The sequence below is a fragment of the Diceros bicornis genome, chromosome 13 (assembly GCF_020826845.1).
Source record: "Diceros bicornis minor isolate mBicDic1 chromosome 13, mDicBic1.mat.cur, whole genome shotgun sequence".
In the NCBI taxonomy this organism is placed as follows: domain Eukaryota; kingdom Metazoa; phylum Chordata; class Mammalia; order Perissodactyla; family Rhinocerotidae; genus Diceros; species Diceros bicornis.
In genome coordinates this window covers 15,096,690-15,111,904 of record NC_080752.1, presented here as the reverse complement: position 1 = coordinate 15,111,904, position 15,215 = coordinate 15,096,690, and the positions used below count along the sequence as shown (strand labels likewise).

Here is a 15,215-nt window from a genome sequence, read left to right as displayed (position 1 = left end):
TATTTTTCTACTTCTGGATGGTATTATCAAAATTAATTTATAAAAAAAGCTTCATTTGATTGGTTTAAAGAAAAATAAGTGCTTATATGAATTAAGTATTCTTAAAATTCTAAGAAATATAATAGAAATTAACTCAAATGCTTCTCAGGTTCATCTGATCTGGGAAAATATTCAGTATTAAAGCTAATTTAAGTTGTTGGTTTATATAAAGACATGTCTATTTAGAGTTATCAACATTATAAATGTAATGCCAACATACAACTTTTATTCTACCTGGGTTTATAAGTCAAATAAGTTCATGTTATCCCTGTTATGAAATTTGTCATCAAGAAAAATAACCTGGTCTTTATAGTATGCCTACTTAAAAATAGTTTCCAAATCTTTTTGGTAACCTAAAACTTTAAAGTTTCGTTAAGTTAAATTAAATGATGGCTAGTCATTAAATATCTAGATTATTTCAAAATAAGATACTGAAACACTAAGTACTGAACATAAGTTTATCCACTTTTGGTTTCCTTTTACAGAGACACTAAAGATATTTGGGTCTATTAGTAAACATGTTTTGTGCCACACTGAAAAATTTACTAGAAGAAAGCACATTTCTAGAAATTATAAAAAGTACTTATAAATTTGCCAAGCCACAGAATGTTAACATAACAGTTCACAATTGTTTATCTCTTTATTTTCACTAGAAATTAAGCTTTTTAATAGTTAAAAACTTTAATATATATAAGCCACTAGAAATAATAAGGGAAACATCTCTGTACGCAAGACAAGTAGGACGTATGTTTTCAGTAAAAGAAGGTACAAGGAATAGAGACGCATTTTGTTGAGGGAAAAGAAAATAATTTTGTCCTAAAATGAGGCTGGTTATTTCAGAATAGGAAAGAGAAAAAAACATAAGACCAAATTTGAATGAAAAAAAGGAAAGACGCTGGAGACCTCTGAATCAAATTGATGAGAAAGAGAAATAGCTGACATTGATGTAGACTGCTTCCACCCAAGATGCCAGATCAAGACTTCATACTTCAACTAAACATGAAACCCTTTCTTCTTCTCTTTCTTTCCTTTATTCTGGCATTGGCTTGGAGAGATAACATCATCATCCATATCTCCCCGGCCATTGCTAAAGGGGATAACCTTTTAGACTGCTGGATTTGCCATAAAAACCTCTGATCTGTCCATTAACAGTGCCACCTTAGCATGAGTGGTTTGTCCCCCAACAGAATTTATCTTGATGTGTGGTAGTTATCATTCTCCCTGGGCCTGTGAACACCTAGATGGCTGGTGCATAACCGGGCAATGCCTTCTAGGTTACCTTACTGTGCCCCTAACACAGACTGAGACATCTCACTGGTCAACAACCCTGATTTCACACCATCAAGTTAGAAAGGACCTACCAGGAGGCTTTCATGATTTGGGATTTGCTTCCTTTGGCAGGTCCCTACTTCCCTAGCTAGGAATGAGAACAAATGAGGCTACGATTAGGAATCTCTCCTTACCTCTGGAAAATATTGCAGAATCTGTTGCAAAAAAGCGATAGCTGCCCAACAAAAATCCTTAGACTCTCTGGCCAAAGTTGTCCTTGATAATAGGATGGCCCTTGATTATCTTTTAGCTGACAAGGAGGTGTCTGTGCTGTGGCCAACACCATTTGCTGCACCTGGATTAATACTTCTGGGGAAGTTGCAACTCAGCTACATAATATCAATGAACAAGCCACCTAGCTTAAGAAAGTGACTCCTTCATTGGGGTCTTTCTTTGACTTATTTGATTCTGATTGGTTTGAATCTTGGGGACCATGGCTCCAAAGTACACTCCACACATTATCCTGCTTACAATAATCATAGTAGTCTATCTGCCACGCTGTATTTTCTCAAAAGCCTTAAATGCATGTTCGCAGCTGCTAAACACCAAGCAAATGATCTCCCTAAGACTGGAACACCAGAAAAGGAATGAAGAAAATGACTGATTAAAAAATTGTGAGCCTAGGGGCCAGCCCGGTGGCATAGCAGTTAAGTTTGTGCACTCCGCTTCGGCGGCCTGGGGTTCGCAGGCGCGGATCCTGGGTGCAGACTGACGCATCGCTTGTCAAGCCACGCTGTGGCGGCATCCCTTATAAAGTAGAGGAAGATGGGCACGGATGTTAGCCCAGGGCCAATCTTCCTCAGCAAAAAGAGGAGGATTGGCAACAGATGTTAGTTCAGAGCTAATCTTTCTCACCAAAAAAAAAAAAAAAAAAAAAAAAAATTGTGAGCCTAGGGCTGCCCTAGTGGTATAGTGGTTAAGTTCATGCACTCTGCTTTGGCAGCCCAGGGTTCATGGGTTTGGATCCTGGGCGTGGACCTACATACCACTCATCAAGCCAGGCTGTGGTGGTGTCCCACATACAAAAAAATAGAGGAAGATTGGCACAGATGTTAGCTCAGGGCCAATCTTCCTCACCAAAAAAAAAAAAAAAATTGTGGGCCTAAAGTTGTGACCTGTAAATATAATAGAGATTCAGAAAAAAAAAAATCATGGCCTGTGAATATCACACAGAGGATCAGTAAAAGATGCAAGAACTACAGAGCAGTAGCTGAGAGTGGTGCTAATGCCTTAAACTTTGATCACATTTCTCAGGTAGGCTGAGAGTCTGATCAAAAGGGGGGAATCATTAAAAAAGAAACAACAGGCTCAAAATGGATTAATTTGTGCTAAGCCCCACATCAGCAAACCAAGACTTAATACCTAACCTAACTGCAGTTTCAGCCTCTGCCAGAAATGTAATCAGTCAATCTGGAATTACTTGGTCAGCACTAGTAAGGTAATCTGCCTGCAAGACCCCCATCTTCCCCCACAGGAAGATGACCTTGCCTGAAACTTTCCACTCTTTGTTTGAATAACCTCCTTGCCCCGCCTCCTTCTGCCTATAGAAGTCTTCCATTTTGTACAGTTCCTTGGAGCTCCTTTCTATTTAGTAGATGGGATGCTGCCCAATTCATGAATCCTTTAATAAAGCCAATTAGATCTTAAAATTTACTCAGTTGAATTTTGTTTTTAACACAATATTCTAGGGCCTTTGCACTTCTGTATGAATTTTAGAATCAGTGTGTCAATTTCTTTTCAAAAGCCCGCTGGGATTTTGTAAATCTACAATCAATTTGGGGAGAATTGCCATTTTAACAATATTAAGTCTTCCAATTTACGAACACAGTAGATCTCTCCACTTAGTTACGCATTCTTTGATGTCTCTCAGCAATGCTTTGTTTTTTTCAACATACAGGTCTTGCACATCTTTGTCAGTTACATCCCTAAGTATTTCACAGTTTTTGATGCGATTACAAACGTCACTTTTTCATTTACATTGGTTGTTGCTGGTATACAGAAATGCAACTGATTTGTGTGTATTGATCTTGTATCCTGGAACCTTGCAAAACTCACTTAGTAGATCTAGTTGCCCTTTTGCAGATTTCTTGGGATTTTTCTACATAGATAATCATGTCATCTACAAATGAAAACAGTTTTACTTCATTTTTTCCAATCTGGATGCCTTTTATTTGTTTCTTTCCTGATCATACTGGACAGAACCTCCATTATAATGCTCAATAGTGGTGAGACTGGACTTGCCTTGTTCCTGATCTTACGGAGAAACATTCACATTCAGTTTTTCACTATTAATTTTGACGTCAGCTGTAGGATTTCCTTAGATGTCCTTTTATCAGGACTGTATGTTGGATTTTGTCAAATGCTTTTTCTGCATCTATTGAGATGATCAGATTGCCTTTCTTTCCTGGTCTGGTAGCAAGATGAAACACATTGATTTTCAAATGTTAAACCAACCCTGCATTCCTGGAATAACCTCCCTGGTCCTTTTTATAAACTGTTGGGCTCCGTTTGTTAAAAAATTGTTAAGAATTTCCTCATCTACGTTCATGAGAGAGATTGTTTAGTAATTTTCTTTTCTTATGATATCTTTAACCTGGTATTGATACCAGGGTAATTCTACTGTTTGGTTTTTTTTTCAGCTTTCTGTCTCTCTAAGCTTCAGTCTGTATAGTTTCTATTGCTGTGTATTCAATTTCACTGACTCTTCCATGTTATCTACTCTTAAGTTCACCTAGATATTTAAAGTTTTAGCTCTAGCATTTCTATTTTTTTTTTTTATATTTTATTTTTCTCCTCTTAATATTCATTTTTCTTTAAAATCTTGGATCATATCTATAAATAAATATTTTGAAGTTCTTTTCTGCTAATTCCATCATTACCATGATTTCCGGGTCTGTTTCAATTGTCTGATTTTTCTCCTGGTTATAGGTCACATTTTCTAAGCTTCTTCCCTCATCTAGCAATTTTTATCAGATACTAAACATGTTGTTGAGTGTCTAGATTGTGTTGCTGTTTTTAAAAGATTGCTTAGTTTTTCTCTGGCAGATAGTTGATTTGCAGAGCAGCGTGACCATTTCAAGCCTTGTTTTTAAGCTTTGTTAGGGTTGCCTTAGAGAAGCCTTTATTTTAGGGCTAATTTAATCTCTTCTGGCTCTTCTGGAATCTATATTGAATGCCTTGGGTATTAAGTTCTTTCCACTGTTTAAATTCGAGTACTTCCCAACCCTGTGTGAGCACCTTCAGTGAGCAGCTCCTTGTTCTTTTCTAGGCCTCAAGGAATCTCATCCTAGACTTGCACAGCTTAGTATTCAGCCAAAGACTCAAGAAACCCTTATGAAGATTTCTGGAGTTCTTTCTAGATGTAGCTATCACCTCTGCATTACTCTGCCCCACAAATTCCAGGCACTTCTGTCTTGCCAAACTCTGATTTCTGTCTCCTCAGTTCAATGAAATTGCTGTGCTATACTTGGTTCCCCCACTCTTCGCCTGGTCTGGTAAATGCCCCCAGGAAGAAAGCCAGGGAGACTGTAGAGCTCATCTCATTTGTTTCCCTCCTTTCAGGGACTGGAATCCTTGCTGCCTTTTGTCTAATGTCTAGAAAAAGCTGTTTCAAATTTCCCCCCAAGTTATCTATTATTTATGGCTGAAGGGCTAGTCTGGTACAGTTACTCTGTCATGGCCCAGAGTATAAGTGTTTGCTTATATAATTTCTGTCATGTCTTCTTCACTTATAATGATATGCAAATATTCCACTGTCTGGATATTCCAACATTATTTAACATTTCTCTATTGCTGGACCTCTAGGTTATTTAGTTATTTGCTATTATAAATAATGGTGCAATGAATATCTCTATAAAAACAAGCATTTGAGTATAATTTTATTTTATTTTTTTAAATGTTCATTTATTTATTTTTTTCCCCCAAAGCCCCAGCAGATAGTTGTATGTCATAGCTGCACATCCTCCTAGTTGCTGTATGTGGGACGTGGCCTCAGCACGGCCGGAGAAGCGGTGTGTCAGTGCACGCCTGGGATCCGAAACCGGGCCGCCAGCAGCGGAGCACGCGCACTTAACCACCAAGCCAGGGGGCCGGCCCCTTGAGTATAATTTTAAAATTAAAAGGTAGACTACCTAAATGTTCATCAATGGGGAAATGGCTACACAAATTATTAAGTTCATTTAATAAATGGATAGCCATATGTTATGGATTAAATTGTGTCCCCCCACAAAAGATAGGTTAAAAGTCCTAACCCTCAGGATTTCACAATGTGACCTTATTTGAAAACAGGGTTGTTGCTGATGTAATTAGTTAAGGTGAGGTCATTAGGGTGGGCCCTAATCCAATATGACTGGTGTTCTAATGAAAAGTGGAGATATGGACACAGAAACAGACACACACAGAAGATGATGTGAAGACACACAGGGAGAAGATGGCCACCTGACTAGAGTGATGCCTCTACAAGTCAAGGAATGCCATGAACTGGCAGCAAACACCAGAAGCTAGAAAAGGCAAAAAATGATTTTCCCCTAGAGCCACCGGAGAAAGCATGGCTCTAGTGACATCTTGATTTTAGACTTCTAGCCTTCAGAACTGACAGACAAAACATTCTTTTGGTATTAAGCCACCTATTTGCAGCACTTTGTTATGGTAGCCCTAGGAAACGAATATACCATACAATAAAGATTACGTGATTATTACAGATCATGTTGTCAAAAACTTGCTAAAACATGGAAAAATGCTCATTATAGTGTGAAATAGGTACTATTATTATTCCCGTTTAACAATGTGGAAACTGAAGCCCTGGGCTTAATAATTTTCTCAAGATGGCATGCATAGTAAGTGGTGGAATACGATTTGAATCCAACAGATTCCCGTGTGCTCTTAATCACTATGCAACACCATTTCTTAATTATTAAAAGCTGTAAGCAGCATTAAAACTTTTTAATGCAAACTGAGAAGTAAATGCCATTTAAATATAAACAAAATAAGCCAGGAGAGCACGAAAGTAGGAACCTGAACTTCCTGAATTGAGATAAAATATTCCAACATTCCCCCAATTACAGTGCATTTTAGAATAAATTCTTCAGGGTGGTCATTCCATAGAGTAAACTTGAAAGAACACAAACACCTAAAAGTATTCACAAAAATAAACAGTTATATGAAAATGCAGTATTACTTACTTATTATGTTTTATTTTCTCCTATGGAACTGTGAAAAGTCCATTCCTTGAGTAATGAGGAAAGAAGCCTAGATGTTAGAGGCTTGGTGTAAGATGGGATAGACTATTAAGAAACTAGGGAGTTCTCAGAACCTGTTGGTTCAGTAAAAGAAGAAAATTTTTAGGGCAGAGGCAGTTTAATATAGCTAATCAGGCAGTCTTGTGTTTATGAATGAATAGCTCTGCTTCTGGGGAATTTAATAGGAGTGGCCAGAAAAGCTTCCAGGTGGAATTTCAGGTGGTTACAAAGCAGTTTTCTCTGTCACAGCCCATTCCCTAAACCCTCCTCCTCTGTCCATCTGAGACAGAAGAACTTTTGCTGAGTTGCCTTTTTGTGGTATGCACTGACTTTTCATCAAAGAATGCAACAAGAAAGAATCTAACAAAATGTTACTGCTATTTGCTATAACACTATTGTTAAAAACAACTGTCACGTTTCCTATATAAGGTCATTTACAATATGGCCCCTATTAAGGTCCATAAAAGGAATTTAATTTGCAGGTAATTGCTCAGAAAAGCTTTACTTCCCCCTGAGGATATGGAATGTTTTTTCCCCCTTATACAGAAAGAGAACCATGTAGCTGATTATTTGCAGCCCAGCCACAAAAAAGTATATGAATCACTATGTATGGCCTACGTATCTATATTCTACTATTTTCCCTCCAATCTTTAACTTTTTTTCAAATTATTTTTCCTTGGTCTTGACTTTTAATTAAAAAAATTTTAATTTATATTTTACTATTAAAGTGTTTCTTGTGCAATGTTTCAAGTCATTTATGGAATGAGTTTATATTAATAAATAATTGACAGAGTTCTATCACAACCATCAAAAAAGAATGATATGGAACCTGATCTAAATGCTTTGCTTCTCCACAGACCATGGGTGCTGAGAGCAATGTCTTTTTTTTTTTTTTTAAAGATTTTATTTATTTATTTTCCCCCCCGAAAGCCCCAGTAGATACTTGTATGTCATAGCTGTACATCCCTCTAGTTGCTGTATGTGGGATGCGGCCTCAGCGTGGCCGGAGAAGCGGTGCGCCGGTGCGTGCCCAGGATCCGAACCCGGGCCGCCAGCAGCGGAGCGCACACACTTAACCACTAAGCCACGGGGCCGGCCCGAGAGCAATGTCTTAAACAATGGAATTTTGTGGGGATGAGGACTGGGCACTGGAACGTACTATGAACATTGGATCTCCTTAAGACCTTTTGCTCAAATGGACTCACTGTAGGCTCCTAATCTTTATATTCCATGCGGTTAAAACAGTGTAAGTCTCATTCACCACTGTCATTCAGTAGCTAGTACTGTCAAGCTCATGCCAAAAGAATAAATTTAGTTTATAACCTAATATTCTCTAAATTGTAATTTTTAAAGTCCGCGTCCTTAAAAATCACTTCAACGCACAATTTAGAAATGGCTTTCTGGGCCGGCCCCGTGGCTTAGCGGTTAAGTGTGCGCGCTCCGCTGCTGGCGGCCTGGGTTCGGATCCCGGGCGCGTACCGACGCACCGCTTCTCTGGCCATGCTGAGGCCGTGTCCCGCATACAGCAACTAGAAGGATGTGCAACTATGACATACAACTATCTACCGGGGCTTTGGGGGAAAATAAATAAATAAAATTAAAAAAAAAAATAATGGCTTTCCTTTGTAAGGGGAATTTCTCCTGACAAAGAAAAAACATAGTTCTCTTTTTGGTACATACGATTTTTGCTGCAGACATGTTGCATAGCCCAAACTGCCCATAGCTGGACTCCTGGTGTTGCAAAACAGCCAAGTAACGGGAAAAATGGATTAAAGGACCTAAGGGTCAAAAGAAAAGAATAAAAGTTACATCCTATACTTAGTGTTATTTCCTAATGCAATGATTCCATTCTAGAAATTACATCCTACTATTTTAAACCAATATAAAAAAGCTATAGAACATATTTGCTTTGTCTTAGCCATTTGAAAAAGGATCACATTCAGACAAAAGTCCTGGTACAGAAGACAGAAGGTGATCAGAACATGGTACTAACAGAAACAAGTATTTTTTTCAAAAGTACTTTTTTGGTCTTGAAGATACACATTTGAAGAATAGCAGACCTTGGTTTGAAAACTTAGAAAAGGAGAAGTTAGTTGATAACTAACTGGTAGAACACCATGAAGGAGGTCTAGAGTTAGTCTTTCTATTTCTACTGGTCTTCTGCCCCAAAACGGATAGAATGTAAGTTGGGGAAATCAAAAATGTTGGCAGCATCAGCATTTATGAAGTAGGCAACAAAAATAAGTTGTAATAATATTTATGCAGCAATCTGGAATACTTCATATAACTAATAACTTAGCTATCAAGTCACCATATTGTCATAAACAGAGTTAGGCATCCAGCACGCACTTTAATAAATTATTACAAACTGTTTCCCCAAACTAATCAGGTGCTACTGCTGGTTCTTTCAATGTGTCATCTTGTTTTAGCCCTCCCCACATTAATACATTGTTTCTCTTTCTAAAATCTTCTGCCCCTACTTAATTCTCTCTCAAAACAGCTCACAGTCCACTTCCTCTGGATTTTCCAGTGCAGATTTAAGTACTCTCCTCTTTAATTTCATAGCACTCTATATACATAAATAGTACAATAGTGAATTATATGTGATTTACATTTGGTCTCTCTCACTAGGCTGTAAGGTTCTTGTATGCAGGCACCACATCTTACTCATCTTCGAATTTCAAGAGTATAAAAGAAGTCTCTGGCACTTGTTGTCAAGAAATGTGGAATGAAGGAAGGACTGATGAATGATAGGTAGCACAAAAAAGTAAAAACACTTTGCTTCTTTTAAAGCCAATTTGAAGATAGATGCCTGAAGGAAAAACTATACACCTAGTGGGAATGATCTCTAGGCAAGCAAAATGACTAGATTACTGGCTTAACATTAATTATCTTGCTAATTACCTGTATGCTACCATCTCACACTCTGGAGTTGGCCATTTCAAAATAGCTGAATGCTGCAAGACATAAGACACAAGAAAGGATTAAATATTAATTTAGCACTACATTATTGCATTATTAGGCTGTGATAGTTTAACCACTATGAATGTTCTCTATATGCTTCCAGAAAACACAAAATAACCCTACCAGATCATCCAGAAGAGAATTTCTCTGGCTACGGCTCAATGTCCAAGCTTGTTCACCTCTAGATATTAAATGGGCAATAATTCCAGCTGCAAAGTAACTGACTTCCACTTCAACACTATGTAGAAGGCTACTGATGTGGTCTATAAAATCCTTCCACATTAATTCAGAATGCAATTCTTGTACTTCAGCTATATTGTTCTGGAAAAAAAGAAGATAAAAAAATTAAAGTAACATGTATAGTAAATGGCTAAATGATCCTTAGCATTCTAAGAAAGAGCAGAGACTGCAATGATTTAAACACGTAGCTGCATATGGACAAAAGGTGAAGACTGTTGCTATGTTAACACAGTGGGATTATGGGTGATTTTTTCCTCTCCTCCCCAAACAATAAAATAAAGAAACAGTTCCTTTTCAGGCAAAACGGTGAACTAGATAACCTAAAAATTTACTGCTATAAAATATCTATAAGTGCTGGGTGAAAAACAGCTAACAACTTTTAAATATGTAACTTTACTTGCTGGGATAAAAAGCAAACAGGGAGCCAAACTAGAGCAGTAATGGGCCATCACTGACCTGCAGGCGCAAGAAAACTGGGTTTAGTAGGCATGCAAGAGCAGAAGGTAAGGGCTAGAAATTGGAACTAAGACTTCGTATGCAAGGTAAGGACTTTCAAAGCGTTAAACATCAATAAAAGAGACATGATACATGAAATAGATACATGAAAAAGAAGCTTATTGTAATCTGGGCTCTGGCCTAAAGGTAAAAGTTTTCCCTTGTAATTTATAACCAAGGGCCTGCTCTCATGCAAGACTACAGTTCAAATTTATACCATCTGTGTGGTCTGGAGAAACTCCAAGCTGAAAAGCAACAGCAAGAGAGGTAGGAGGAAAACCAGAAAAGTTGGGTATCTAGAAAGCAGAGAGGGCTGAGTGTATCAAAAGACACAAGGATTAGCTATTCTGAATAACGTGGAGAGCCTAAGTAAGATGAAGACAAAAAAGCATCCACTTGTTTGAGCAATATGCTGATCTCATGTCTTAGAAATTTCATAGCCTTAGACCTCCACTGAATGCCCAAGTTTGCCTGCTGGCCTACAGAAGGTAGGTGTTTTATCTAGTAGGCTTCCCTAGGCAGTACGTAAGGAAGACCTCTGTTCACAAGGGAAACAATTGAGGGGTTTCCAATTTAGACTATGGTTGATTTCCCAAAGGATCCAACATCTAACTTATCTCACTACTCTGAAGATTAATTCTTATTCTTAAAACTTCATTTGATCTACTATGAAATCATAATTCTCTTCCTAATACATTTATTCTATTTCTTAGAAACCAAAAACCCTAGCCTTTTCATTGGTAAGAGACTATTCAGTCCCCAGCTTAGATCATTCTATAATAAATGAAAATGAAAGGCATCATATCCAAATATATTCTCTGTAATAACCGACAAATTTTCTTCTCCAAAGGGTAGAAGAGACAAGTTTAACTACACTCACTAATAATCTTGTATTTTTCCATCAGCATCAATGATTAATCAAGGTCTCCTATGCCCCTCTCTAATCTCACATATTTAAACAAGAAAAGGCATTTCATGTTCATTTTTTATACTCTATTTATATTTTTTACACAGCATGTATCATTTTTATAGTGACAAAAAAAGAAAGGAAGCATATACCATTTAAAACTAAAAAAAAAACATAGTCCTCCATTTCCTCCAGGCTTGGGGAATCTTGGTAGAAAGAAATACAAAGATCCTCTGAGAAGGACACACCTTGAACTCAAAGCCCACAGAAGATGACACATCACAATGCTAAATTACAATTCACAGTGAAAACAATCCATAATGAGTGAGAATCATCGAACAATAGTGGATAAGATCCCCCAAGAACCTCATATAATACAACTACAAGATGGTAACTGATAAAAAAAGTAAATACACACAAACAAGAAAACGCAAAGACACCACTATTGAAACAAAAAACAAAAAGGAAAGATTTAGAATAGAACAACAAAAGAATTATGGCTATGGGGCTGGCCCGGTGGCGTAGCAGTTAACTGCGCGCACTCCACTTTGGCAGCCCGGGGCTCACAGGTTCGGATCCTGGGTGCGCACCGACGCACTGCTTGTCAAGCCATGCTGTGGCAGCATCCCATATAAAGTAGAGGAAGATGGGCACAGATGTTAGCCCAGGGCCAATCTTCCTCAGCAAAAAGAGGAGGATTGGCATCAGATGTTAGTTCAGGACTAATCTTCCTCACACACACACACAAAAAAAAGAATTATGGCCATTCTTTCCTGCTATAAACAAGTTACCAGAAAGCAAGACAAAATATATGAGAGAACTGGTTTCAGACAGTGGGTAACAGGCTACACCGGAATGTGATCCCTGAGAAAAGGTATTCAAATGTGACAGTTTCCAGATTGCTGGGCATGTAAGGGGAACCTAAAGAGAAAGAATCTTGCAGTTTTGCTGAGTTGAAGAAACAGAGATCAGAGTTTAGGGTGGTCAAGGCAGCAAAAACTTGTAGAACAGAGTACTGAAACGGAAGAAGCTCGAGAGAGAGAAAAAGAGAGAAAGACACCTACAGAGGGATCCCCTCAAATCTTTGGTTCAGTATTGATACGGGGTGAAACTCCATGAGGCTACGGAAAGAATCACCAGAAAGCAGTACATGAACAAATCCCAAAGTCACACAGGATTAGGAACAGTTCACAAGTGAAGAAATCTCATAATAAACAAAACATTGGATAGTAGTGGGGCTAAATTACATATCAGTCCTAGAGTAAAGACTGATCTGAAGCCACTCTAACAAAGCAAATAAATAAGCTTTGAAAGGAACAACTTGATCCGTAAGCAGCTTAACTGTATGTCAGACAAACCCAAGACTGTTTAAAGGAAAACAATAAAATCCAGCAATCAGCAATGTAAATTTCACAATGACTGTCATCCAATCAAAAATTACCAGGCATAGAGAGCCAGCCCTGATGGCCTAGTGGTTAAAGTTCCATGTTCACCGCTTCGGTGGCCCAGGTTTGCTTCCCGGACGCGAACCACACCACCCATCTGTCAGTTGACATGGTGGCAGCAGCTCACATAGAAGAACTAGAACAACTTACAACTAGGATATACAACCATGTACTGGGGCTTTGGGGAGGGGGAAAAAAAAACAAAAGAAGAAGATTGACAACAGATGTTAGCTCAGGGTGAATCTTTCCCTGCAAAAAAACAAAATGAAAAAATTACCAGGCACACAAAGATCATGAAAATATGACCCATAACCAGGAGATAAATCAGTCAATAAAAATGGACGCAGAAATGACAGAGATAATAGAGTTAGCAGACATAGACTTAAATCAAATACTATAAATGTTATAAATATGATTCAAGATGAAAGGAAAACATAAGCCGAAGGAGAGAAAATGAAGATATAAAAAAGATCTAAATGTAACTTGTAGAAATAAAAAAAATACATATATCTGAAATGAAAAATATACTGGATGAGATTAAAAGCAGATGAGATGCTGCAGGAAAAAAAAAATCAGTGAACTAAAAAACATAGCAGTAGAAAACATCCAAGTCAAAGCACAGAAAGAAAGGAAAAAAAAAAACTGGGAAAAAAGTCAATAGGTACTTCCGTGACCTGTGAGACAATATCAAGCAATCTAACATATTTGTCATTAGAGTCCCAGAAAGAGAGGACACGAGAAAGGGTACAGAAAAAAATATTTGAAGAAATAATGGCTAAAATTTTTCCAAATTTGATGGAAATTATCAACCTAAAAACCCAACAGAAAAAAATACCCACAGGCGAGCAAAAATATATCTTTTGAAAATGAAAGCAAAATAAGACTTTTTCACGCAAACAAAACCTGAGGGAAAATTCATTGCCAGCATACCTACACTAAAAGAAATTTTTAAAAAACTGAGTAATATGGGAAATATGTGAGTAAATATAAAAGACAAATTTCTCATTTTTAAATCTATCTAACGGAAGATTGATGAGGACTCCTGCTTCTAGCAAAGATGGAGTAAAAGGGGCCAGATTTACTCTCCTATCTGAAACAACTGAAAAAACACAAACATGAAACAACAGTTTTCAAGATACTGGACATCAGGTAATAAAGGACAGTGACCTGTAAAGATGGAAAGCAAACAAGATAACATACTGCCTTGGAGAGTTTTCAGGCTATGGCACAGGGATACAGAACTGAAGCAGAGCCCAGTGGACTTACGGAGCTGAAGAGATGGAGCTGCGAGTCCAGGGAGACCACAGCAACTCATAGGACAGAATACCAGAGAGAAGAGAACTGCACAGAGGGAGATCCAGAGAGCTGCAGAGAGTACCTATCTATCCAGCAGAGTACTGATCAGAGCACAACTGTGAGGAAACTATTTGAGGGCAGGAAAGGAACCATCAAAAAAGAGTAGAGAGAAGTTCCCAGCACTCACACAGGGCCGGGAATAGTGCTTGTTCTTACCATCCAGTCTGGAAAAACTCTTCATTCTCAGGGCATTGGGTAGAGTACTCGGGAAGGTCTTGTCTCAGTAGTACAGAATAATTAGCCCTAGCCTGAGCACTGCTCTGAACCCTCCTAATAAATCATAAAAGCAAAATCCAAAATGATTAAACTGTTTAAAAGTTAATTACATCCCATAACAAAGTTCAAGAATATTTTATAGGAAAACAAAAATATCCAGCACCCAACAAGGTAAATTTCACAGTATCTGGCATCCAGTCAAAAACTACCAGGCATGCAAAGTGGCAGGAAAACACAACTCAGAATGAGGAGAATAATGTATCATTTGAATTTGAATAGATGTTAAAATTAGCAAAGAAGGACAGTAAAACAGTTATTACAAATATATTTCATATGTTCAAAAAGTAGAAACATGGAAGACATGAAAAAACCCAAATTGAACTTCCAGAGAAGAAAACAACATCTAAGAAGAAAAATATACTAGATGGGATTAACAGCAGATTAGACATTGCAGAAGAAACTTAATTAGAAGGCATAACAATGGAAACTATCCAAACTGAAACATACATAAAACAAGAATAAAGAAAATTAAAAGAGCACCAATGAGCTGTGGGACAATCTCAAGCAACTTAATATATGATAAACTGGAGTCTCCAAAGGGCTCCAATGGGTTGGGGGCAAGGGGAGTGGTGTAAAATATTTTTTTTGGAGAAATCATGGCCAAAAACTTTTCAAATGATGAAAACTATAAACCTATAGATCCAAGAAGCTCAATGAATCCCAAATACAGGAAACATGAAGTAAATTACATCAAGACACATCATAATCAAATTACTCAAAATCGTTGCTAATCTTAAATCCAGGAGATTTAAGCAGCCAGGGGAACAAAATCATGTACATACAGAGCAACAAAGATAATGATGACATCAGATTTCTCATTGGAAAGATGCAAGTCAGGAAAACGCTAATCAACATCTTTAAAGTACAGTCAACCTAGAATTCTTTTTGTGTGTGTGAGGAAGATCAGCCCTGAGCTAACATCTGTTG

The 15,215-nt window shown here is 37.7% G+C and overlaps 1 protein-coding gene across 2 annotated transcripts in view; it reads right to left on the bottom strand.

Annotated features, from left to right (window-relative positions):
- Nucleotides 1-15,215, bottom strand: part of ZYG11B (zyg-11 family member B, cell cycle regulator) — an 81,814-nt gene that overhangs the window by 8,389 nt on the left and 58,210 nt on the right. The window contains exons 11-14 of one of the 2 annotated variants that reach the window (XM_058552430.1): nt 9,693-9,890; nt 9,510-9,562; nt 8,286-8,383; nt 6,549-6,593 (exon numbers count right to left, since the gene is read on the bottom strand). In XM_058552430.1, coding sequence (XP_058408413.1) covers nt 6,559-6,593; nt 8,286-8,383; nt 9,510-9,562; nt 9,693-9,890 — 384 coding nt within the window. In that variant the 3' untranslated portion in view covers nt 6,549-6,558. The remainder of the gene's footprint in view (nt 1-6,548; nt 6,594-8,285; nt 8,384-9,509; nt 9,563-9,692; nt 9,891-15,215) is intronic. The other variant, XM_058552432.1, reaches the window with a different exon arrangement.